This window comes from Rhinichthys klamathensis, unplaced genomic scaffold, assembly GCF_029890125.1.
Source record: "Rhinichthys klamathensis goyatoka isolate OS25496 unplaced genomic scaffold, OSU_Roscu_1.1 h1tg000232l_1, whole genome shotgun sequence".
NCBI lineage: Eukaryota > Metazoa > Chordata > Actinopteri > Cypriniformes > Leuciscidae > Rhinichthys > Rhinichthys klamathensis.
In genome coordinates, this window is record NW_026606756.1 from 1,344,433 (window position 1) to 1,371,627 (window position 27,195).

General features: G+C 36.9%; 3 protein-coding genes across 3 annotated transcripts; 2 read left to right on the plus strand and 1 right to left on the minus strand.

Annotated features, from left to right (window-relative positions):
- Positions 1–837: 837 nt before the first annotated feature.
- ctrb.3 (chymotrypsinogen B, tandem duplicate 3) lies at positions 838–18,079 on the minus strand. Its single transcript, XM_056265321.1, has 7 exons — positions 17,970–18,079; positions 17,677–17,780; positions 17,435–17,514; positions 2,280–2,364; positions 1,871–2,051; positions 1,102–1,235; positions 838–1,015 (listed from the first exon to the last, which is right to left on the minus strand). Exons 1-7 carry the CDS (start codon positions 18,019–18,021, stop codon positions 854–856), a joined length of 798 nt encoding a protein of 265 aa, XP_056121296.1. The 5' UTR covers positions 18,022–18,079; the 3' UTR covers positions 838–853.
- A 1,089-nt stretch (positions 18,080–19,168) lies between these two features.
- Positions 19,169–20,927, plus strand: LOC130099594 (chymotrypsin A-like). The gene is made up of 7 exons (XM_056265324.1): positions 19,169–19,259; positions 19,399–19,502; positions 19,622–19,701; positions 19,853–19,931; positions 20,069–20,268; positions 20,482–20,605; positions 20,695–20,927. Exons 1-7 carry the CDS (start codon positions 19,208–19,210, stop codon positions 20,854–20,856), a joined length of 801 nt encoding a protein of 266 aa, XP_056121299.1. The 5' UTR covers positions 19,169–19,207; the 3' UTR covers positions 20,857–20,927.
- A 3,402-nt stretch (positions 20,928–24,329) lies between these two features.
- Positions 24,330–26,900, plus strand: LOC130099592 (chymotrypsin A-like). Its single transcript, XM_056265322.1, has 7 exons — positions 24,330–24,439; positions 24,550–24,653; positions 24,739–24,818; positions 24,984–25,062; positions 26,034–26,214; positions 26,440–26,573; positions 26,688–26,900. Exons 1-7 carry the CDS (start codon positions 24,388–24,390, stop codon positions 26,847–26,849), a joined length of 792 nt encoding a protein of 263 aa, XP_056121297.1. The 5' UTR covers positions 24,330–24,387; the 3' UTR covers positions 26,850–26,900.
- The last annotated feature ends 295 nt before the right edge of the window (positions 26,901–27,195 follow it).

The following is a 27,195-nucleotide window of genomic DNA, read 5'->3' on the forward strand; positions in this document are numbered from 1 at the left end:
CCCTTATCTTTTGTTTTTGTCCTCTACATCTGTCTGTGAAACAACTCACTCCACTGTTGTAAATGTGTCTTAAGGAAGATCAGGATGTTGCCATGGAGACACCCTATGTTTTACCTCATATTTAACAGACTGAAGGCTTGAGACTGAACCTGAACACACCAAAATATGTATAGACAAAAACATATTTCAGTTAGGTTTATGTTTGAAGTAACCATAACAGGGGAATTAATTTTTTTTTCTGACATAATAAAGCCCATCCTCACTTTGATATTCATTTGAAAGCTCTAGTAAGTATAAACTCCAACAAGAAAAAACTAAAATTTAAAATTTAAAACTTTTAACTGGTTTTGACAATGCATGCATTCTAGAAAACAGAGATTGTATTGATGAAAAGAAGTAGCCTGATCTGCCTAAAATATACTGAGTTAGTAAATATGACGCTTTGTGTGAGTCTTTAGCGCCCTCCTCTGTCAAATCTGCGTATACGACAAGTAAAATCCAGATTGTGTTCTCCAAAATTCATCTTGTACTTGTACCCATTAGCTCATTTCTAACACAATGAAAAATTAATGAATACATATCTAACTGTTACGGTGTAGATTTTGCACAATCTTTATGAAACAAACTGAAATTAAATGTTGGCTATATTTAAAAACCCACTATAACATGATATGTTGTATGAATTTATTTAACTATTACAGACATTCTATAAAAGCAATAAGCCTGTAGAATTAGTTTGACCACAATGATGGTTTTAAGATGGTTTTAACATCATTCTTGAGTGGCTGTAGTAGCTATATTGTTTTGTTAGCTGCTGTTTATAATGTTGAGGCCGGGATCTTCTTTTTTGTATTTAGTTGGAAGCCAGAATCTGATCCACCCAGCCACGGAGCTCAGTGACACGGGCGTACACACCAGGTATACTGGTGTCACAACGACTGCTTCCCCAGGACACTATACCCACCAGTGTCCAGACATCACCCTTCTGACACACCAGAGGACCACCAGAGTCACCCTAAACAGACAGACGGTCAAGAGAGTTATGGTGAGAGAGTTATATAGAGAGAAATTGAGGAAGTGAGGAAGAGAAGATAGTCTTACCATGCAAGAGGAGGCACCAGCAGCACCAGCACAAATCATAACATCATGGATGTTGCTTCCCCAGTAGCTCTTACAGTCCTGGTTGGACAACAGAGGCAAAGCAACCTGCTGGAGCTCATTAGGGGTGAACAGAGCTACACGGGGGAGAGAGAGAGAGAGAGAGAGAGAGAGAGAGAGAGAGAGAGAGAGAGAGAGAGAGAGAGAGAGAGAGAGAGAGAGAGAGAGAGAGAGAGATCATAAAACATGTTGCAAATATATTATAAACATGTATGCTACCATTCAAAAGTTTGGGGTCAGTAAGATTTTCTTCCTTTTCTTTTGAAGTAATTAATACTTCAGCAAAGACACGTTGGTCAAAAGTGACAGTAAAGACATTTATAATGTCACGGAAAATTTCAAATGCTGTTCGTTTGAACTTCCTATTCAGCAAAGAATCCTGAAAAATTAGGTTTTCACCAAAATATTAAGCAGCACAACTGTTTTGATAGCTTTGCCATCACAGGAATAAATTACATTTTAAAATATATTAAATGAGAAAACAGTTATTTTCAATTGTAATTGTATTTCCCAATATTGTGTATTTTTGATTAAATAAATAGCCTTGGTGAGCATATAATGATGTATTATTTGTATTATTATTTTGATGTAGAAATATATTCTAAATATTTTAATTCATTAGACTTGAATGAATATCACATTTTAAAAGATATTTCTATTGAGAAACAAAAGCAAGTATGTATTATAGACTGTGATGTTATAGATAACCAACCATTGTGTTTGGTCACTCCCCAGCCAGAAGTCACACAGGTCATGCCAGGAGCAAATTCATCTGAAGTCTCAGCAAGACAAACAGGAGACACATGGGCATTCAGTGAGATGGGGGAGGTCAGCTTGATCAAGGCAATGTCATTCTCGATGGTATTGGAGTTCCACTGAGGGTGGGTGAACACCTGTAATTGTGATTAAATCATATATCCCATGTCAAAACACAGAAAAATCAGTAAATAAATAATGAGGAGAGATAAACATAAATGAGCAAACAGAGTAAAGGTTTAGTATTGGCCTACCTAAAAAGCATTGTCATGATGCATTATCATGTTGAATGATTATTAAGTGGACATTTAAGTGTCCAGCTCTTGAGTGTTATTGAGGAATACGTTTGAAGTTTTAAGCCTCACTTTTGACACTTTCATAGTCTGCGTGTCCTCCTGAGTGTTGCCGCTTCCCTTGTTATGCTCTCCCAGGACCACACGGTGACTAGTTCTGGAGATAAGCAAGAGAGGTTTATTACAGTTTTTCTCAATTGCTAAAACACTAAAACCCATTGGCTGAACAAAGTTCTCAGTTGCCTGAACTCATTTAGCTAATTGTGCAGTCTGTTGTCAATACCTTAAACTATTTCACATGGCAAAACACAATTTGCAGATCTTACTTAGACTTTTCAGCAAAACGCTAAACACATTTTCATTCTCAAAACATATTCTGCACTGTAATGCACACGTCATCCATACTGGTAAACACAAGTGGCAATGATCAAATACAAATAGAGAACACATGTCATTGATTGAACACAACCAGTCAAAATTGATTTAACCTGTTTCAAATGATGCCCAAAGACAAGAAGAAGCACACTGATCACGTTTACTCCTTTGATTTTTGTCCCTTTTAGTATTGTATACTGTAGTACAGTGCATTGTAGGCTGTATACTGTACAATTAACAAATTAAATGGCCCCAAACATCGTTACTGCCCACTGAGCAAGCGACGTCTGTGGACATACAAAACAGGTTGATATCACGTCCGTCCGTCCAGGCCATAATCTGAACGTCCATTGACATCCAGAATTAGTTGATTAATGACAATGAGAAATTATGTCCAATCTGGCTATAATCTAAACGTCCACTGACAGCCAGAACTAGTTGAGAAAAGACGTTCATACTGGCTATAATCTGGACGTCCGGTGACATCCAGAATTAGTCGATGAATGACTTAAAAAAATATGTCCAATCTGGCCATAATCTAAACGTCCACTGACAGCCAGAACTAGTTGAGAAAAGACGTTCATACTGACTATAATCTGGACGTCCGTTGACATCCAGAAATAGTCCATAAATGACGTGAATAAAGATATCCAATCTGGCCATTATCTTAACGTCCACTGACAGCCAGAACTAGTTGAGAAAAGACGTTCATACTGACTATAATCTGGACGTCCGTTGACATCCAGAAATGGTCCATAAATGACGTGAATAAAGATGTCCAATCTGGCCATTATCTAAACGTCCACTGACAGCCAGAACTAGTTGAGAAAAGACGTTCATACTGACTATAATCTGGACGTCCGTTGACATCCAGAAATGGTCCATAAATGACGTGAATAAAGATGTCCAATCTGGCCATTATCTAAACGTCCACTGACAGCCAGAACTAGTTGAGAAAAGACGTTCATACTGACTATAATCTGGACGTCCGTTGACATCCAGAAATGGTCCATAAATGACGTGAATAAAGATGTCCAATCTGGCCATTATCTAAACGTCCACTGACAGCCAGAACTAGTTGAGAAAAGACGTTCATACTGACTATAATCTGGACGTCCGTTGACATCCAGAAATGGTCCATAAATGACGTGAATAAAGATGTCCAATCTGGCCATTATCTAAACGTCCACTGACAGCCAGAACTAGTTGAGAAAAGACGTTCATACTGACTATAATCTGGACGTCCGTTGACATCCAGAAATAGTCCATAAATGACGTGAATAAAGATGTCCAATCTGGCCATTATCTAAACGTCCACTGACAGCCAGAACTAGTTGAGAAAAGACGTTCATACTGACTATAATCTGGACGTCCGTTGACATCCAGAAATGGTCCATAAATGACGTGAATAAAGATGTCCAATCTGGCCATTATCTAAACGTCCACTGACAGCCAGAACTAGTTGAGAAAAGACGTTCATACTGACTATAATCTGGACGTCCGTTGACATCCAGAAATGGTCCATAAATGACGTGAATAAAGATGTCCAATCTGGCCATTATCTAAACGTCCACTGACAGCCAGAACTAGTTGAGAAAAGACGTTCATACTGACTATAATCTGGACGTCCGTTGACATCCAGAAATGGTCCATAAATGACGTGAATAAAGATGTCCAATCTGGCCATTATCTAAACGTCCACTGACAGCCAGAACTAGTTGAGAAAAGACGTTCATACTGACTATAATCTGGACGTCCGTTGACATCCAGAAACAGTCAATAAATTACGTAAATAAAAGATGTCCAATCTGGCCATTATCTAAACGTCCACTGACAGCCAGAACTAGTTCAGAACAGATGTTCATACTGCACTGTAAAAAAAATATCCTAATTTTACAGTAAATAACTTCCTATGTTCATCATTGTGGTTGCGTTCATGTGTGTTCAATTCGTAAATACGATCTTTATGACATGTCTTGAATGCATCAATAGCTCTATTTTAGGGACAATCCTTACAAACAATCATTGCTAAAATACATTACAGACTGTCACAGTGAGAAGATCTTTGTCCTTTATAAATGCTAAAGACCTAACCACTGCAGTCAACACCTTGGAGTATCCATGCTGTTAAATAAAAGTCTGTAGACAAGGGTTAAGGTTAGGGTTAACCCCTTAATTTCTAACCCCCGGTTTCACAGACAGGGTTTAGATATAAAGCCAGGATTAGGCCTTAGTTAAATTTGGGCATTCAATTATAGCTTTTAAAAATGTACCTTAGAAGAAAAAAACATTACTGGTGTGCATCTTGAGACAAAACAATGGCACTGACATAAGATATGTCAGTATAGCCTACAAGTTGCTTTCAGGTAATACAGCTCAAACGTGCATTTTAGTCTGGACTACAGGCTTAAAGGAGAACTCCGGCGCAAAATGAACCTCGGGTGTAATAACACATTGGTACAGACTAAATCGTTCCCTGAGATTTGTTTTCATGATAATCGAATGTAAAGAGTTTTATCTCTAAAAACAGTTTAGCTTATAACGCTAGTATATTGGGCATAGCGTAAGCAAAAAGAGATCGCTAGTTAATACCACCAACAAGGCTCAAATTAGCCCCACACTTACACGGCAGCATAATGAGGGTCCTTACATGCAAACCGAAGCATTGAGAACTTTGTAAGTGTATAGACAGTTTAATAAGAAGATACTTTACACAGACAGTACAGTTAGCGCATACAGACAGGAGCCATCTTGGAAAACAGTCTCGATCAGTCAAACCACGAACACGGTGATACGTGAGCTGAACTGTGACTTGGAATCTCATATGGTCCGTTGTTTCCGGAAGAAAGCACTGAGCGCGTAAGAGAAGCACTTAACGCAACAGAGAAAATAAAAAAATAAATATAATTTATCTTATCTTCAATATCTACACGTACTGTTCGCTCACCCTCGTGGTTCGATTGGTCGAGACTGTTTTCCAAGATGGCTCCTGTCTGTATGCGCTAACTGTACTGTCTGTGTAAAGTATCTTCTTATTAAACTGTCTATACACTTACAAAGTTCTCAATGCTTCAGTTTGCATGTAAGGACCCTCATTATGCTGCCGTGTTAGTGTGGGGCTAATTTGAGCCTTGTTAGTGGTATTAACTAGCGATCTCTTTTTGCTTACTCTATGCCAATATACTAGCGTTATAAGCTAAACTGTTTTTAGAGATAAAACTCTTTATATTCGATTATCATGAAAACAAATCTCAGGGAACGATTTAGTCTGTACCAATGTGTTATTACACCCGACCCGAGGTTCATTTTGCACCGGAGTTCTCCTTTAAGCCTTGCCTGTGAAACCCAGGGTATTATGTTGTAACTTAATTATACCAATGTTAGCAAGTGTTGCGTTGGACAGAGGGATTAACCCTAAACCAACATGTTGTGTAACAGTACCACAAAGCATGTTGACATTTATTAGGCATTAGAGTGTTTCTAAAGGAAAGGTCAAGAATTTGTGAAAGTGCAAAAGGGTCATTATGGGTCACATGAATGTAACTCTAATGTCACCACCATGATACCAATCCATTAGTTTTTCACATACGTCATACAGAATTGTATGAATGGATATGCAGTGTTTGCTCTGTTTAATTATACTGTTTGCTCTATTAAATTGCTGTTTATCAGAACAGTGATAAATAAATGTTATTATATATGGTATACAAGTTACTGTTTAATCTTTCATTTTTTATCTTTCATTTTTTATCTTTCATTTTTAATCATACACTGCAATGAAAACACATTTAAACAATTGATTAAATATAACAGCCAGCCTACAAATACAACTAAATAGCACGTGTATATTTTTTTCCTATTCTTTCATTTAAAACATTTCATATTGTCCTGTTATTGCAATGTTTTCACACTATTGGCTGTCTCTCCGAGTTGTTTTGAGCATGATTGGTTATTCTGACTGTCATCCAGGAATCTGGCCAATGACAACTATGCGCGCCTTTACCAGTCAAGTTTGAATACGTCAGTTGAAGTGAGTGGGTGTGTGTGCTGCTGCTCGGGACCTACTTCGGTTTTGTGGCTTTTACATTGTTTAAAACATGGATTATTTTACATCGGACTGCTAAATGTTTATTTTGAGCGAGTTGCGGGATGTAAATGAAGAACAAACAAGGAATATGGACAACGAATAATGGACATATTGCAATCTACGGAAGGTAACGTAAATAACTTTTTATTTTATACAAATTCTAATACATCAAAATATAGTGTATTAAATGGAGAATCTAAACGCGATTAGAGAAATATTGATATTAGTACGGTATTCCAATGTATTAGGCTAATTATGTGCTGAGCTAGCATGTGTATTGTCAGCTAACTTAGTTTATGATAAAAAAATAAAATAAAACTCAGCATTGGAGCTTTACAATGAGTGAACTGAGAACATTGTCTCTTTAGACAGAAGAACTCGAACCACACTCCTTTACTCGAGTCTAGAAGAATCTGCAAACTAGGCTTTTAAATTGTTGATCGCGGATTTAACGTTAAAGTTAGGCCTAACGTTATTGTCTTGGAGCTGGTGAGTCAATTTTGCAAGCTTTTGCAAATGTCTCTGTTAGTAGCCTAAGTAAAAACAAATAGCTAATATTGCTGTGTGTGTTTCCTTCATGATCCAGGCATTTTGGGAGTAACGTTAAATATTATCCAGCCACACGATCTTCAGATGGTGAGTATTGTCATAAAATACACGTGAAATAGAGGCAGAACATGGACACTCTGCTCAAAGGCACACTGGTTCAAACCCTCCAGACAATGTTTTATCTTCTATCTTCTTGAGTTTATACAGGCCTAGCTGACCCAAAAATAAATGTCTAACTTACTTTTGTGAAACACAAGAATGTTGGGAATAAAACAACTGTATGAGAAAAACAAAAACAAATAAGGCATTTCTCAAGATATCTTAATTATGGTTCTACATAAGAAACTCATACAGTTTCAACATGAGGGTGAGTAGGCTAAATAATGAGAGAACTTTTCTTTTTGTTTGGATGAGCTGTTCTTTTAAGGACATTTGCTAAATTAACCATGGTTTTTATTATAGTAAAGGTGTAGAAACCATGTTTTTTTATGGTGGATTGATTACAATATTTTATTACCATTTGGTTAGTGTCACAAAACATTGTTAATTTTAGTAAGGGTTCTCCAGATTTATATAACACATAACCTGTATAATTTATTTAAGGAACACATTCAAAATGGTCCTATGTCACCCAGATCAATAATCTATTAACGCACTTTTTAACTTTTTTTTTTTTTAGATCAAGCATTGGAACAATGTTTACGGAGCAGAACAGGCACCAACAGAGAAACAAGTCCATCACTAGTAAGTATCCATTGCAGTATCTAAAACCGTAGTCAATTTTAAAGGCACAGTGCACTCCAAAATAAAAAAAATATCTCTTTTTTCCCGTGCCATTCCAGATGTATATGACTTTCTTTCCACAAAGATTTTTTGAAAAATTATCCATTATTGTTAGCCAATATAATGCAAGTGCATGCACCAGAAACTTCATACAGTACAGCCTGCTGTGTTGTTCACACAAGATGTTTTCTGCATTTATCATGTGAGCTTTACAATGCTCTTGGACTTTTTCGACCTTCCGCATTTTGGTGTCTATTCACTTGCAGTATTTAACACAAACACAAGAGATGGATAATTTTTCTAAAAGTCTAGTTTATTTTTTCTAAAATGTGTTCATCTGAAGAAAGAAAATCACATACCCTTTCGGACGGCATAAGGTAGAGAGAATAAAGGGGGTATCAGTTTACTCTCCTTTAGCTACTATTTATAAACCTTACATGTGATTTAATAAATTTACAATTAAAGGGGTGTTCCAAGCAAACAGGTGTGTTTATATTAGGGGTGTACGATTCAGAAAATGTCACGATTCCGATTTTTAGGCTCAAGATTCGATTCAATAGCGATTTTCGATGCAAAAACGATTCTCGATTTAAAAAAACGATTCACAGTATGTAAATGTAGTTACTTTTCCTATGTAGGTATTAGGGATGTGCATCTCCATAACTGAGGCCGATGCGATACGCATGTCGATGCATAGCCAACGATACGATACATTAAAGATAGGCTACATATAAGCAGCTACCGATGCAATGCAATGCGATTCACTATTATTACGATGCGGTGCGATTTGATTTCAACTCAACGCGATGCGATTCAATGTAATACGATGCAATGGAGAAAAATATGATGCTATGCAATTCAATATTCAATTTTTTTATTTATTTTGTTCATATTTTGTGCCATCTGACTTTTAACGCATGGCTCTTTCACATACAAAAGATTTGGTTTTCAAAACAAAAAAAAACATAGCGTTGCGACGTTCGTCTGTTATAGGACAACTTAGTTTGAATAAACGAGCAGACACTGCTACTTGCTCTACGTTTATTTAGAATTAACAGCCAGACAACTAGCAGTGACTTGAGCTTTCCATTAAATGAATCACACACAGTAAACAAATCCTTAAAGACCCACTCCGATGAAAATAATGTTTTTCTAGGTGTTAACATGTTCTTGTGGCATTTTTCTGATGTTAGAGGACATATCTTGAGAAAAATAAGCTCAAAGTTGTATTTCTGAGTATTTCTACATTCAAATGGCCGTGAATCAGTAGCAGACGCTAAAATGCCGGCTAAAATAGACTGGAGTTGTGACGTAGTAACTCCACTGGGCGTCTCCACACGCGATGTCTTGGAGTGAAATAATGATTGGTGATCGGTGATAACTTTGATTAACTTCGGATAATAATAATTAACGTGTATATAATACTGTTGCCCCACCGGTATTGGGGGTGTAAGCTAGCGGGAGAGACAGAGCTCTCAGCAACGGGCAGGGGGAGGGTCGTCTCCGTGCCAACGGCTCCGCCCACAACGCAGAGGCGAATTGCTAATGAGCTACTGCCGCTCTGCTGAAGCGAAGTCCCAGAATACGGCACAGGTTTTGTGATTTTGGCTAAAAATGGCATAATCATAATTTAAAGACCACTGGGAATGTTTAAAAATAGCTCAAAATATGATCGGAGTGGGACTTTAACAAAAAAAAATCAAACAGGCCTATTCTGGTGGGTGCGGTGATGCGGTGGTGTAACATGTAAGGCTGGTGCTGCCAATAAGCACCTAAAATCTGTCACAAAGAACCGGCAAAAGTAATGATTATGAATATGTAAAATATAGCAATGAGATATTTTAATTGTTTATTAATAAACAAGTGTTTTCTTTGCCAGTGTCGGCTGCAAAGATGAAGTTGACGATGCTGACTCACGATCTTCGCAGTAGTCAACGCGCCAGAGAGAAATACACAATTCATACGGATTATTACATAAGCAGAGAGCAGTCTGTAGTCTGTTTTCTTACGTTTTGAATTGTTCTGTTTAAAAGTAGACCTGTCTGTGAGGCAAGTAGGCTACCTTATATGCTGAGTTTCGGTTCATTTATGAGACGAGCTCCAGTTCACGCGCCGGCGCCTCCGTGTTTATCGTCTGCTATATTTACTTCTTATTTATTAAATCCAGGCGATTGGTTGATGAAACATTGATTAAAATTAAGATACAATTAATACAAAACTAAATGCACTTTAAAGAAAGGTTTTGTGCTTTCTGTTTGGTGTGTCTGTGAAATTTTTAAAGCATCTTTTAGTGCCGCGTTCAGAGCGCTCACGTCTGTAACATTGTTTTTTCCTCATAAATGCAAACACAATTTTTTTTTTTTACTTTTTTTTTTGTTCTGTGGAGTAGAGCCCGACCGATATGGATTTTTGGGGGCCGATGCCGATACCGATATTAGGGAGTAAAAAAAGGCCGATACCGATATATCGGCCGATATTATTTATGTGTATATTATAATACAGTAGCAATATTATTTATGTGTATTATAGTACAGTATACCAGTCAAAAGTTTGGACACTTTCCTATTGGTGTGTACAAACTTTTGATGGGTACTTTACACAGTATAAACAGAATAAATATATTTTATAAACACGTTTTGCAATGATCACTCAAATGTGGTGATCAAACACTTGTGTGACACAGATATGTAATGGATGCAGGGGGAATGATAGAATGAGAATTATACAGCTGAGCTGTAACCAAACTAGTTTGCATTGCATGTTATATTATATTATATTATATTCTAATACTGTTGCATAATCTTCACTAACGACTTTGTCTTTTAATTTAGTCATAACTTGTATCAATAAATATATAAAAAGTGTCACTGACAAAACCTTAATATCTTCTATTTTTACTCTTAATTCCTCTAATCTCTACCAGTGGAGGAAGAACTCAGATCTTTTTACTAAAGTAAAATTAATAATATCATAATGAAAACGTTTTTAATTACATATGTACAGTACTTTTATACTATTTTAAATAATTAGTAAGCAAAATGTACTAAACGTGAAACTAGGCTACTCTTAATGCAAAATGGCCCTATATAAAGTGTTATAATTATATAAATTATTGGAATATTGCTTGATGTTGTAACGTAGCGTTATCAGGCAGAATGAGCTTTAACACTGTCTACACCGGACGCGGCCGTTACTGCTTGCGTCGCAACAGCTGTTTACCCGAGACAAAGCAGAATCAGTTTACTGTCGGAGATCGCTCGCGCCACGCATTTTAATCAATGTTTCATCAACCAATTGCCTTAATAAATAAGAAGTAGGCCTAAATATAGCAGACAATATAATCAGGACTTCTCAGTTGCGCGCTTGCAATAGTCACAAGCTCACACAATACGTGACAGAGGCTGTAGCAGAGAAATCAATTCTGTGAATTACACTGCGCAAATCACAATTAGGCTACTACCCACCGGATGAAGAAGGGTTGGCTCTCAGTCTCCACAGGCTACATAAAATATTCATTTTATTTATTTTTCGTGTTCGCATTAAGGAAAAACAATGTTACAGACGCGACAGTTCAGCACTACGGACGTGAGCGCTCTGAAAGCGGCACTAAAATATGCTTTGAAACTTTTACATAGACATCAAACAGAAAGCACAAAACCTTTCGTTTCAAAGTGAATTTCGTTTTGTATTAATTGTATCTTAATTTTAATCAATGTTTCATCAACCATTTGTCTGGATTTAATTTATAAGAAGTAAATTTAGCAGACGATAGATAATCTCGACACGGAGGCGCCTGCGGGTGAACTGGAGCTCGTCTCATGAACCGAAACTCAGCGTATAGACCTGAGAATTGAAATATATCTATATTGAAATGTCTGCTTTTAAACAGAACAATTCAAAACGAAAGACAGACAGACTTATGTAATCGAATGAAATGTGCATTTCTCTCTGGCACGCGTTCACTAAAGATCGCAAGTCAGCTTCGTCAACTTCATCTTTGGCTGACACTGACTGAAAACACTTGTTTATTAATAAAAAATTAAAATGTCTCCTTGCTATATTTGTTGTATTCATAATCATTACTTTTGCCAGTTCTTGTGACAGCTTTTAGGTGCTTTATTGGCAGCGCCACCCTTACATGAATCACCGCACCCGCATTTTTTAAAATATTCATTTATCGGCCATTATAAATGCCGATACCGATAGTTAGGAAAATGCCTAAAATCGGCCGATAATATCGGCCCGCCGATATATCGGTCGGGCTCTACTGTGGAGATTACAGTTAGGCCTACTCATAATTTGTATTCTGAATACGTAACGCTGGTATATGTATTCCGTTACTCCCCAACACTGATATTAGTATAACCTTATCTGCAATATATTTTAATAACACGGTTTTGGCGGTTATAGAGTTCTAATGACGGTGTTCAACTATAACCATCGGTCTCACGGTTATATAATAACCGTCACACCCCTAGTTTTAACATAAACAATAATAAAAATAAAAAACCTTTCACAAACAGGTCTTTGATAACTGTATTCAAATGTAAATAAATATATATGTTAGGGGTGTGACGGTTCACAAAATTCACGGTTCGGTACGTTTTTGATACAGCAAAAAGAAAGAAAAGCCAGAGAAATTTCCTTGATTTAATTTTTTTAATAATTTTTCATCAAAGTATGATAATTTTTTACTTTGAGCAGTGATGGAGCTACACTTGACTCTTCTTAGGAGCATATAAAACAAAAACAGCTCCTTGCTCCTTGAAAAAAATTAATTGTAATATTGTAGTAGTTATAAACAAAGGTTTATTTTATTTCAGATTAACATTTGAGGGCAGCAATTTTATTCATAATGTCGAAATAAAACCGACGTAACGTTACTTGAACGCATTATAGCCTACTATTCCTGCCAAACTTCCATGGTTACAGTTAGTAGTGTTACTACAGTAAATCCATGGTGAATGTTGCTGATCTGTGGGCACTGGATAGTTCATTCATGGCACAATGTTTATTCCTGTTTTCCACGTCAGCGCTGTTTGATCCGTTAATAACGAAGAAATGTGAATGTTTCTCACTAGATCTCGCTGCGATATTATTACTTCAGTGGCAAATTCAACTGCTTTCTTTACTGGATCTCTTAGTGCTGTGTAGTAACAGTGTCGCTTGATCAAGACGCTGGATTGGTCCAAACTGATAAACGATCCGTCAACCACACAATAACGAGTAGCGCAGCTGCAGTTTCGTTCCGCTTACATTACGTTTGCTATTTGATGTTGGGCAATGTTGTGGTCGCAGCAGCGTCTCTTACATTATGAGCACGCTTGCCACGCCCCTACATTTTAAATAACGAAATTTTGGTCAGCAGGAAAAATGGTCCAACAAACCGTTCGGTTTGTAATGCACACTGAACCGAAAGCCTCGTACCGAACGGTTCAATACGAATACGAATATATTAGGGATGCACGATGATATCGGGACAACATCGGTATCGGCCGATAAAAGCTTAAAATGACCATCATCGGCATCGGCCGATATGAATATTTCTGCCGATGAGCCTTGCCGATAGGGTGGCGTGTTTCCTATGCGCACGTGACGCGAACGAAGCATGAGCGCCAGCAAAACTTCCAACTAGGGGTGTGCGTCCCACGGTTTTTGATCGTGGACGATTAAAATGTCTCCACGATCTGCTTTTGAAGAAAAATCATAGTATCGTGCATTCTATCAGTTCAATTCTGGCGCCTTCATCTCAACATACTGTACAACGCGACGTACATTCACATCACATCACATGTAAACGCAGAGGTAGAGTTACACTCACGGTCACGGGACACCGCAATTCACAAAAGTTCATTATTTGCATGTGCGTCAAAGTCTTGCTAGGTAAACATATCATTCACGTGCTGATGCGCTGTTCTAACATCCGCTTTTCTGAGCGCGTTACACCCGACGCTCACAGGAACTAAAAGCCTGTCACAGAGTCTGCATACCGGACTAATCTTTCGAGTCTTATTGCGCTGATACTGTCAAATACACACACGGTTTACATAAACAAAGTTGGTTATGTCTAAAGTGAAAGCAAACAGAGAAAATCTGCTTGTCAAATGCGTGTATATTAGACGCGTCGCGTGCAGTTCTTAAAGAGACAGTAATAATATGCTGCCGCTTGTCCTTAAAGAGATACTGCACCCAGAAATAAAAATTCTGTCATTATTTACTCACTCTAATGTTGTTCCAAACCTGTATTCATTTCTTTCTTGTGCTTAAATATACTATGGAAGTCACTGAAGTACAGCAACTGTTTGGTTAGCCACATTCTTCCAAATAACTTTTATAATTTCAACAGAAGAAAGAAACTTGAGAGAGTAAATGATGACAATTTAAATTTTGGGGAGAACTATCTCGTTAATGTTAATAAAACAAAAAAACACAAAGAGGAAATCACTCACTGCTCTTGACTGAGAACTTTAATAGAAGCTTTAATAAGCTTTTTTTGCACTTAAAAAAACACACAAATATATCGGTATCGGCATCGGGCAAAATTAGTCTGAAAATATCGGCATATCGAATATCGGCCAAAATCCTATATCGTGCATCCCTAGAATATATATATGTGTATGTGTGTGTGGAATGCTTTATATCAGGCTTGATGTAATTTTACTTGATTTGTGATTTAATAACTGTTTCATTTCATTGATTCGAGTACTAACATTTTCTATGCATCTCTGCTGCAAGCTAAACCACAACAGTGGCGTTTGTATTTATTTATTTTACATGTGTATTTTTTTGCTTTGATTGTAGCTGCTGTCATGAAATGGGACCCAGCTGCAACAGAGGCCCAAATAAAGTCTGCAGCCGATCATCTGAAACATGCCCCCGGGAGAGTCGGGGCTTGCCGCTATAAATGAAGCTTGTGAAGCTTATAGCAGCCACATTTTGTTAATTGATATGTTATACTGTTTTAACAACATTTTATAGATTATTTAAAGGGAAATTGTGTTAATTTATAACTTTACTGTTCTGGCTTTTAAGTTTTGGTCCAGTAGAACAAAATAGTAATAAAATATATATTTTGAGATTTAAATAGTTGATTTCTTGGAGTGATCAGTTTGGTTTACAGGCAAATGGTAAGCAGTTTATTACAATTATATTGATAAGATATACAAATGCAAGACTCTACACAGTTCCCGTATTCAATTGAGTATTCAATATTATCAAAATTCTTTCAAATCTTATTTAGGTCTATGGTCTGTGTGTCTGCAGTTTCATGACACGACAACCATTAACAATGAGTAACTGGGTTTTTCTCAGTGAGAACTAACTGCCACTGTTTTGAAGTAAAGATTTTTTAAAGTTGGATCCTTGCAAAATGCACAAATGGGATTTCCGTTTCAATATAGGTCTTTAACAGTCTTCTTTGACATTTCTACTACAGAAAACGTGACTAATACAACTTTTATTCTGGCTGCCTTTAGATGTCTAACAATTAACTCTGTAGCATGTCTTTAATTGACGTCTAAACAATGTCCAAAAAAAATTTATAAAAAACGTTCATTCTGGCTCCTGTGAGGACGTCTTCTGGATGTCTAACAATTACGTCTGTAGCACGTCTTTAATTTACGTCTATACAACGTCCAGAAAAGACGTATAAAAAACTTTCATTCTGGCTCCTGTGGGGACGTCTTCTGGATGTCTAACAATTACGTCTGTAGCACGTCTTTAATTTACGTCTAAACAACGTCCAGAAAAGACGTATAAAAAACTTTCATTCTGGCTCCTGTGAGGACGTCTTCTGGATGTCTAACAATTACGTCTGTAGCACGTCTTTAATTTACGTCTAAACAACGTCCAGAAAAGACGTATAAAAAACTTTCATTCTGGCTCCTGTGAGGACGTCTTCTGGATGTCTAACAATTACGTCTGTAGCACGTCTTTAATTTACGTCTAAACAACGTCCAGAAAAGACGTATAAAAAACTTTCATTCTGGCTCCTGTGGGGACGTCTTCTGGATGTCTAACAATTACGTCTGTAGCACGTCTTTAATTTACGTCTAAACAACGTCCAGAAAAGACGTATAAAAAACTTTCATTCTGGCTCCTGTGAGGACGTCTTCTGGATGTTTAAAAATTACGTCTGTAGCACGTCTTTAATTGACGTCTAAACAACGTCCAGAAAAGACGTATAAAAAACTTTCATTCTGGCTCCTGTGAGGACGTCTTCTGGATGTCTAACAATTACGTCTGTAGCACGTCTTTAATTTACGTCTATACAATGTCCAGCAAAGACGTATAAAAAAACTTTCATTCTGGCTCCTGTGAGGACGTCTTCTGGATGTCTAACAATTACGTCTGTAGCACGTCTTTAATTTACGTCTATACAACGTCCAGAAAAGACGTATAAAAAACTTTCATTCTGGCTCCTGTGAGGACGTCTTCTGGATGTCTAACAATTACGTCTGTAGCACGTCTTTAATTTACGTCTAAACAACGTCCAGAAAAGACGTATAAAAAACTTTCATTCTGGCTCCTGTGAGGATGTCTTCTGGATGTTTAAAAATTACGTCTGTAGCACGTCTTTAATTGACGTCTAAACAACGTCCTGAAAAGACGTATAAAAAACTTTCATTCTGGCTCCTGTGAGGACGTCTTTTGGATGTCTAACAATTACGTCTTTTAGACGTATTATAGACGACTCTTTGCTCGCTGGGTAACAGTAGCATTTGTTACAGTACTGAATGCTCAATAGATTTTACTGGTTGCAGGTTCATATCAAGAAAGAACAAGAATTACAGTATCAAACAATAGAACTGACAAAGGAGAAGTTTGTGAGATGCAGGGCACTGTACTGTACAAATAGGGGTACAAGGAGGAGGAAGAACAAATAAAATTGCAAAGAGCAAAGCAGAGTAGTCATTTCTGATCAATTTTACGCTACTATGATGTTTTCATTCATCAAAAGACAATGACGGACAAATATGAAATTTGTTTTAAGATTAAAAATGGATTTCTCCCTGAACTTTTGAAGGTACAGTAATGTGTCACGGGTAAGTCTACAAACAGAATAGCTGTCCGTAGATATCTTTCGAGAACTGTATGTTTTGAACAATGTGTTTTCTATTTTTTGGTGTATTGTTTACTGACTGCTTGATAGTGTTTATCATTTTGATCACTTTGTCTATGATTTGAGAGCAGTGTTTGATTTTGAACACAAGTAAAACTGTTTTGAGGCGAAAGTTACATTTTGCAAGAAGAGTCAGAGGTTTTGTAAATAGTGCTTGAAGATGAGGTTTTGTGTTTAATGTTTTCAGAAAAAGGAGCAAGGATTCAGAAATTGTGTTTTAGCAATTGAGAAAAACTGTAATCCACGTCTATCCCAGGATTCATGCATAGTTAGCGTAATGATTTAACTGTGATTAGTCTAAGTTAGTCTCACCTCACACCGCAGTGAGCAGCAGTCACAACCCAGTACTCACTGATCAGAGAGCCACCGCAGAAGTGCCAGCCAGTGAAGTCCTGTAATTTAAACAACACAATGGCAAAAGAAAGAGAGAGAGAGAGAGAGAGAGAGAGAGAGAGAGAGAGAGAGAGAGAGAGAGAGAGAGAGAGAGAAACAAATTACATTTTGTATAAACTGTGTAGTATAATCTACAATTCGCTATAATACTAACATTATACCTGCAAGGAGACCTGCCAGGGCCAGGAGTGAGGCCGTGCCTCTTCACCATTCACAATGCGGGCATAGCCACTGACAACAGGAGGAATGGCAGGAACACCACAGCCTAAAGAAAAAGGAAGAACAAGAGATCAAAGAAGAATGAAAATGTAATGAAATTTGATAGTAATATAAATAGGCCAATTGACCAATGTTTTCATAAATGCAAACAATACATTTTTTGGGTGCTGGTGACTATACTGATCTTTTCAGTAACTATGACCGTAAAATAATAATAATAAAAAGAAGTCCTCACCATAGGCTGCACTAATGAAGGCAACACAGGACAGCAGCCACAGGAAAGACATTGTGCAGAAGACAGCATTATTGACAGCAGAAAGTCCTATTTAACACCAAACCATGATTTCACACATACCAATAAGGGCATGGCAACCTGATGTCATGGTCAAAAATTAACCCTGAGAGTCTGCATCAGCTGGTCTTCACCTGTGCTGAATCCCATGATTTTACCCAACAGTACTTGAACATTGCCATGTTTAACATGCAAAGTACAGTGCATTTTCACATAAACCATGTTAGCTTAATAAATGTGCTATAAAACACTTCTGTTTGATTGATTTTAAATTATTTTATTTAAAAAATGTTCTTATTGTTTAATTCATTTAAAATGTTTTATTTGTTGATCGGGTTTGCTTTTTAGAAAAATATTAATTAAAAAACATAAACAACTAAATATGTTGCCAACTAATCTTCACATTTAATTTGACTCTCTTTTTTTAAATATGAATCGTGTCATCATCTACTCTCATGACCCTGTATGGCTTTCTTTCTTCTGTAGAACACAAACAATATATATTTTGCGAATTCTTTTTTTTTTTTTTTTTACATTGAACTTAATGGTAACCAAAACGGTTTGGTTAATATTTTTGTTTGGCAAAAGCATTAGTATAACTTCTTATTCATAGATTCTATTACGAAAAGACATTTGCAACTGAAGAATAAAAATAAATAAAAAAATAATAATAAACAAACAAACAAACAATTTGAACTGAATACTGAATTGTTATATTATTTTTATAATTACATATTATACATTTAATTATATTATTTATATTATATCATACATTATTTATATACATTTTGAAAAATAGATGTACTGTATATTTTGTTATTTAATTATATTAGTTATATTATTCATTATAATTATCAAATTTAATTATTCAAATATGGCTTTTGTTTTGCAAATTAATAATCACAGAACATATTATAGAAGTGGTAATAAAGATGAAGGGGACTAGGGATTTTTCAGGCATCTGGGAAATTCAGATAATTAAAAAAGTTAATATTATTTAATGATAAGTTAACAGGTTATATGATGCCTTTATATGGGGTTTCTGGAATACTTACAATATTGATAATAGGTGAAAACTCAAAGTAAATGTGTCAGCAAATTTATGTTGCAAAATATGTAAATGTGTGGGAAGGACTGGTATATAAACCCTCAAACGTTGGTGAGACGGCCCTGATTCAGAAATGGCTTTCATTTGGATTCTGTCGTGTCTTGCTTTCATTGGAACTGGCTATGGTTTGTTGCTGTTTTTTCCTCTGTAAAACAGATTTAAAAATTTGAATAAAAGTGTCAGTTTTAATACATACCCATCAAGGGCAGAATGCTTAGATTTGTATGAACATTTCTACAAATGTTTTTTTTTTTCATTCTCAAGGCTGTGGTGTTCCTGCTATCCCTCCTGTTATCACTGGCTACGCCAGGATTGTGAATGGTGAGGAGGCAGTTCGTCATTCCTGGCCCTGGCAGGTGTCTCTGCAGGTACAAACAGACATCATTTTAACAGATGACATATGGATAATATAAACACATTTAACAAAACAAACATATATATTGGATAAAACAAAAAAAATCAAAATAAATCTAATGTCTCATTGCAGGACTCCACTGGCTTCCACTTCTGCGGTGGCTCCCTGATCAACGAGTTGTGGGTTGTGACTGCTGCTCACTGCAATGTCAGGTGAGACAGTATTAAAAGTATAAACAGTATAAATTATTATTATATATATATATTTTTTTACCAACTATTATTTCAGAATGAGTATGTTTCTCTATTGAGTACAAGAAATTGGTGCAACTCTGAAAGTAAAAAAGTTCAACTTTTTTATTAGGACCTCTCACCGTGTCGTCCTGGGCGAGCATGATCGTTCCTCCAACGCTGAGGCCATTCAGACCATGACTGTTGGCAAGGTGTGTAGACCCTGTATGTTCTGTATTACACCTAAACCACTGAGACAAGGTTTAAACACAGAGATGAGGAAATTGCTGCCACTGAATATGAGAATTGCTGCAGCGAATGCTGACATATTTGTATCCTCTTCCCAAAGGTTTTCAAGCACCCTAACTACAACAGCTTCACCATCAACAACGACATCCTCCTGATCAAGCTGGCCACTCCTGCTCAGATCAACACTCACGTGTCTCCTGTGTGTCTCGCTGAAACCAGTGACAACTTCCCTGGAGGCATGAAGTGTGTGACCTCTGGATGGGGCCTGACCAGGTACAATGAGTTTCAGAATCTCTTTTCATTGCAGCATTTTTATCATTTTTGCATATATTTAAAAAATATTTACATTTACAATGATGAAACTTTTATTTTATTTTTAATATACATTATAGCATTTGTTCAGCTTTTATGGTTTAAGAAGGTCAAACTTGAGTTATGGAGCTCTGTCCTGATTTATTTTCTTTGCTGAAAGCTTCTAAAATGCTGCCAATCTGTCGTTTCAGCCCCTGATACCCCTGCCCTGCTCCAGCAGGCCGCTCTGCCTCTGTTGACCAATGATGACTGCAAGCGTTACTGGGGAACCAACATCACTGATCTGATGATCTGTGCCGGAGCCTCTGGTGCTTCTTCTTGCATGGTGAGTCTCTCTTGATTTTCCACCTTACCTTTCTTATTTGCCAAGCTCTTGAAGATTGTAAAGATCTGACTTACCTCTGTGTTTTACAGGGAGATTCTGGTGGTCCTCTGGTCTGTGAGAAGAATGGAGTCTGGACTCTGGTTGGTATCGTGTCCTGGGGCAGTAGCACCTGCTCAACCAGCTCACCTGGTGTGTACGCCCGTGTCACCAAACTCCGTGCCTGGGTTGACCAGACCATTGTTGCAAACTAAAGCACAATGTTATACAGTAGTTCTTGCTCATAATTTTCATCAATAAAGTTTTATTTTGAAACAAAAACAAACTGTTTGTGTTTTTTGGTTGAAAAAAATAAATAATTTATAACTTTGTAATTCAATAACTTTGTTTACATTGACAATGGACTTTCAATATGTTTGAGTGATTTTTTTCTTAGTACATCATTTTAATAATTGCAAATTCACCAGAACATTAATTATTTGAAACTGCTATAAGTGCAATGACCCTGTTACTATCTTCTGCAAAACCAGATGAGATGACACATGTGTATATAATAACATAAAGTAATAATAACAACTAGTAGATCATCTCGAAATCAAAATAAATCATGTTTTCAATCATGTTTTCTATAATAGCTAGCATGCCTGGAGCTCTTTTAAATGAACTTTGTAAATAGAACGACTATGCAAAAAAAAAAAAAAAAAAAAAAAAAAAAAAAAACAGTGAACAGGAAAGAAAAGGAATAACATATTGTTTATTTTTTGTATGTTACAGATACTCACAAGTTCTTTTTTGTAAGGATATGAAAAATGAAGAAAAAAGGAAAATGTTAACGATATTAATTTAGTTACCTGCCATTCATTTATAATCCATAATAATAATATACAAACATATTTTGTTTTCTTTTATATATTTTAATTATATGATAACATTCTTGAAGGAAGCTTTATAAATATACTGCTAAAAATATAAAAGCATAGAATAATTTAATAAATGTTACTGAATACAAAAAACAAACAAACAAAAAAACACTGTTACCACTCTAAACCCTTTCAAACACAATAGCTCTAGACAGCCCCAAATTTCACACTTTATCATAAGGGTTCTTGTCATGAGGATTTATACATTTTTGCTGTGCAATTGTGAATACACTCACCTAAAGGATTATTAACACCTGTTCAATTTCTCATTAATGCAATTATCTAATCAACCAAACACATGGCAGTTGCTTCAATGCATTTAGGGGTGTGGTCCTGGTCAAGACAATCTCCTGAACTCCAAACTGAATGTCAGAATGGGAAAGAAAGGTGATTTAAGCAATTTTGAGCGTGGCATGGTTGTTGGTGCCAGACGGGCCGGTCTGAGTATTTCACAATCTGCTCAGTTACTGGGATTTTCACGCACAACCATTTCTAGGGTTTACAAAGAATGGTGTGAAAAGGGAAAAACATCCAGTATGCGGCAGTCCTGTGCGAAAAAGCCTTGTTGATGCTAGAGGTCAGAGGAGAATGGGCCGACTGATTCAAGCTGATAGAAGAGCAACTTTGACTGAAATAACCCCTCGTTACAACCGAGGTATGCAGCAAAGCATTTGTGAAGCCACAACACGCACAACCTTGAGGCGGATGGGCTACAACAGCAGAAGACCCCACCGGGTACCACTCATCTCCACTACAAATAGGAAAAAGAGGCTACAATTTGCAAGCGCTCACCAAAATTGGACAGTTGAAGACTGGAAAAATGTTGCCTGGTCTAATGAGTCTCGATCAAAACTACCATTCAGATGGTAGAGTCAGAATTTGGCGTAAACAGAATGAGAACATGGATCCATCATGCCTTGTTACCACTGTGCAGGCTGGTGGTGGTGGTGTAATGGTGTGGGGATGTTTTCTTGGCACACTTTAGGCCCCTTAGTGCAAATTGGGCATCGTTTAAATGCCACGGCCTACCTGAGCATTGTTTCTGACCATGTTCATCCCTTTATGGCCACCATGTACCCATCCTCTGATGGCTACTTCCAGCAGGATAATGCACCATGTCACAAAGCTCGAATCATTTCAAATTGGTTTCTTGAACATGACAATGAGTTCACTGTACTAAAATGGCCCCCACAGTCACCAGATCTCAACCCAATAGAGCATCTTTGGGATGTGGTGGAACGGGTGCTTCATGCCCTGGATGTGCATCCCACAAATCTCCATCAACTGCAAGATGCTATCAATATGGGCCAACATTTCTAAAGAATGCTTTCAGCACCTTGTTGAATCAATGCCACGTAGAATTAAGACAGTTCTGAAGGTGAAAGGGGGTCAAACACAGTATTAGTATGGTGTTCCCAATAATCCTTTAGGTGAGTGTATATCAGCCCAATGAAGTCATTTAAACACATGTTAACTGTTAATCCAAGAAATCTTAAAACATTGAAAAATTGCTACTGGAATGGTACTTATTGTTATTGAACTGTTTCTCCACTCTCCTTTTCAACTCTTACTTTTCTAAGCAATATAAGCAATATTGCATGCTTCCTTAGAATCACTAATGTTGCTGCATTTTCAATCCCATTCAGAACTCTTTGCATAAAAATGAGTACCACATGAATAAATATAGGGCTGAATTCAGGTTGATTGGGTCATTTTTTTTGCCATTGAGATGACTGAATACAAAATGACTTATGAATAAAAACATATTCTACCAAGCTCAGATTATCTTTGAATGAAATCTCATAATATTTGCATTTTGGAATATTTGATCTTAGATATATCAGTGCAAAGTAAATTGGTTGCAGTATGTAAATAATGTAATTATGTACATTTACAGTAGCCTACATACAGCTGAACTGATGAACATACGCGGAATAGGTTACCTAAATAGACATGAGCTGGGAATCAGTGCAGATGTGGACACAGAGGCCTTGAAACCAGGAACACGGCATTATCAGTGCGTATGAAAATATAACTATTCAGGTCACGGTTATTGCAGTCAACACAATGACTTTTGAAAAATTTATGTTACGCAACAAAAAGTAGAAGAGAAAAATTCAAAAATTCATTCAATAAGCTTATTTGATAAATGCAAGATATGAAATCCGCTAATTAAACTTACAGGAAGCTTTTGTGCAGTCTATTTAACAGAGAATATTACACAAAATAACAGCTCACATGTGAAATATGCCATATAGCCATTTTCACCACGCAAGTATTATTAACTATATTCATTCTTATAACATGGAGGTTATCACTTTTCTGAGTACAGCTTCCCTAAGAAATGTTTTGCATGAAACTGAGAAATTGAAGGTAATATTAGAGCAATTTTCAATCATTGTGAAACTGAGAGAATTAACAGCATTCATATAATATAACCTGCAGATTACTGTTTATGAATGCCAATAATTCTCAAAATTTTCAATCATTGTGAATCAGTGAAAGTTAAAGGCATTCTTTCATGAGCAATTGGGTAGTATTTCTGTAGCTCCAACAGTATAGCGCAGTTAGAAACGCCATGGTTAAGGGTTTAACAACCAGGGGATGCACAAACTGATAAAATGATTACTTTCAATGCAGTTTAAGTCTGTCAAATGCATAAATATAAATGTAATTCAATAATGAAAGATTTACAGCCGATTTAAAGCAACCAGAAGGAGGGGGCATTATCTTTTGCAGGGGTGGAAAAAACTCTCTCTTGCAAGGTGCACAATATCCCACAGTGGAGCGATAAGACGTCCAGCATATGAATGAGGACTGAATATATAAAGCCCTCAGAGGAGCAGACAATATTCAAGTGCAGCAATGGCCTTCTTGTGGATCCTCTCCTGTCTCGCCTTCTTTGGTGCAGCCTATGGTACAATCCTGTTTTTCTTAAAATAAGATACCATTATATGAGCCTTTTAAATAGTGCTCAGGATGTCTGAATCTGTTAAATTTCTTTGGTGCAATTTTTTGATCTGTTAGGCTGTGGCGTTCCTGCCGTTCCCCCTGTTATCACTGGCTACGCCAGGATTGTGAATGGTGAGGAGGCACGGCCTCACTCCTGGCCCTGGCAGGTGTCTCTGCAGGTAAAACTGGTGTGAATAACAAATACTTTTTTAATGCTCAAAATTTTTTATCATTTATTTCATCATTTTACATTTTTTTTTACAGGACTCCACTGGCTTCCACTTCTGCGGTGGCTCCCTGATCAACGAGTGGTGGGTTGCGACTGCTGCTCACTGCAATGTCAGGTAAGACAGTATTAACAGTAAACCTTAATGCCTATAAGGATCAATTGAGGAATAAGTTTGAATTTCAGTTATATCATTATATTTCATATGGTATTTATAGCCTATTGTCCTGCTACCAAAGATTTTGGGTTAAACCATTTTGATTATCTATATATATTTTTACAGGACCTCTCACCGCGTCGTCCTGGGTGAGCATGATCGTTCATCCAATGCTGAGGCCATTCAGACCATTGCCGTTGGAAAGGTGTGTAGACCCTCAATATCTATTTTATTGAGTATCACAGTATTTCCTGCAGAATTCTGTTTTGCCAGTGGGAAGCCCCCGTCCAAATTCAATACATAAATATAAAGCACAATTGCTTCATTTATTACAAATATATCCCTATACCAGTGATGATGCTCATGCAAAACATTCTTCATGCATTTGACATCACTGAAAATACTCAAAACTACTATTCAGGACTACCTCTATCAGTGTAACAAATTTCATGGTTTAACTATGTAAGGTTCAAAGGGATGCCCTTTCGAGAAAAAAACAAAAAACAATTACACTAGGCTACATCATTCAGTGCTTAATGGCCCCTAATAACGACAACTTGCAGTTCAGTAAATGAGTCCGTTGTTGATTCACTAATGGATCTGGGGTGTGTTTCCCAAAGCCGACTACCCAGCAAGCAATAGCCGTCATTTCACCATCTCGGTTAACTACATCCCGATATAGTCTGGATATGAGTAACCCACTTCTAGCCAAAATATCCCTGAATTTGGTTACATGTCGTTTTTTCCAAAATAACTTGCGAGATGTATGATATTCCATCATTTAAGCAAAGTCAACAGTGATTACAAGGTGTTTGGTTTCATGTCTTTGACATGTTGTTTGCGTAGCCTGTGCGTCTATTCCTGGGCTATAGTTAGATATCTATTAAATTTTCAGCCCATTTTTTTTTTCTCTATCGCCATTATATTGCATCACATTCAATACAGATTGCAAACACACACTCACAACCTAGGTAATATGATTGTTTTTCACAAAAGATTCAGCAGCAGCGGTACAGATTCCCCATTGTTGAAAAGCACTGAAAGAAACACTAGCATATATCCTGCATGAACCACTGTTCTGAGGTAGTATTTTAATAGAAACCTGAAGAGAGCGTTTCCACTGATTTTGCTACCTTAAAATTGGAATGCTAACATGTCTGTATCCTCTTCCCAAAGTCCATCAAGCACCCTAACTACAACAGCTTCACCATCAACAACGACATCCTCCTGATCAAGCTGGCCACTCCTGCTCAGATCAACACTCACGTGTCTCCTGTGTGTCTCGCTGAAACCAGTGACAACTTCCCTGGAGGCATGAAGTGTGTGACCTCTGGATGGGGCCTGACCAGGTACAATGGTGAGTTTCAGAATCTCTTTTCATTGCAGCATTTTTATCATTTTTGCATATATTTAAAAAATATTTACATTTACAATGATGAAACTTTTATTTTATTTTTAATATACATTATAGCATTTGTTCAGCTTTTATGGTTTAAGAAGGTCAAACTTGAGTTATAGAGCTCTGTCCTGATTTATTTTCTTTGCTGAAAGCTTCTAAAATGCTGCCAATCTGTCGTTTCAGCCCCTGATACCCCTGCCCTGCTCCAGCAGGCCGCTCTGCCTCTGTTGACCAATGATGACTGCAAGCGTTACTGGGGAACCAACATCACTGATCTGATGATCTGTGCCGGAGCCTCTGGTGCTTCTTCTTGCATGGTGAGCTCCCAAATAAATATATGTGACAATTATTTATTTCTATATTATTAATGAAAGTTTGTCTTACATGTATAGATACATGTTTTTGATAACAAACTCTTCTATGTTTTATAGGGAGATTCTGGTGGTCCTCTGGTCTGTGAGAAGAATGGAATCTGGACTCTGGTTGGTATCGTGTCCTGGGGAAGCAGCTCTTGCTCCACTTCCACCCCTGCTGTGTACGCCCGTGTCACCAAACTCCGTGCCTGGGTTGACCAGACCATTGCTACTAACTAAAGCAGCCATGAATATTGTCTTTATTTTCTTTAATAAAGATGTATGACATGACCTTTTGTTCCTCTTTCTTGGATTAATTATTAATTATTTAAAAATATATATATTTTATTTTTCAGATATAATTTATACACTACCAGTCAAGGGTTTAGATACACTTGCTCATTCCTTATTATTATTATTATTATTTTCCCCATTTTAGAATAATCATAAAGTAGTCAAAACAACATCATAATACAGTGGTTCTCAAACAGGGGGCCGGGACCCACTAGGGGCCTCAGTACAATTCTAAGGGGGCTGCAAGAAGATTAAAAAAATGCAGTTATTTAAACTTATGGAATTATGGATT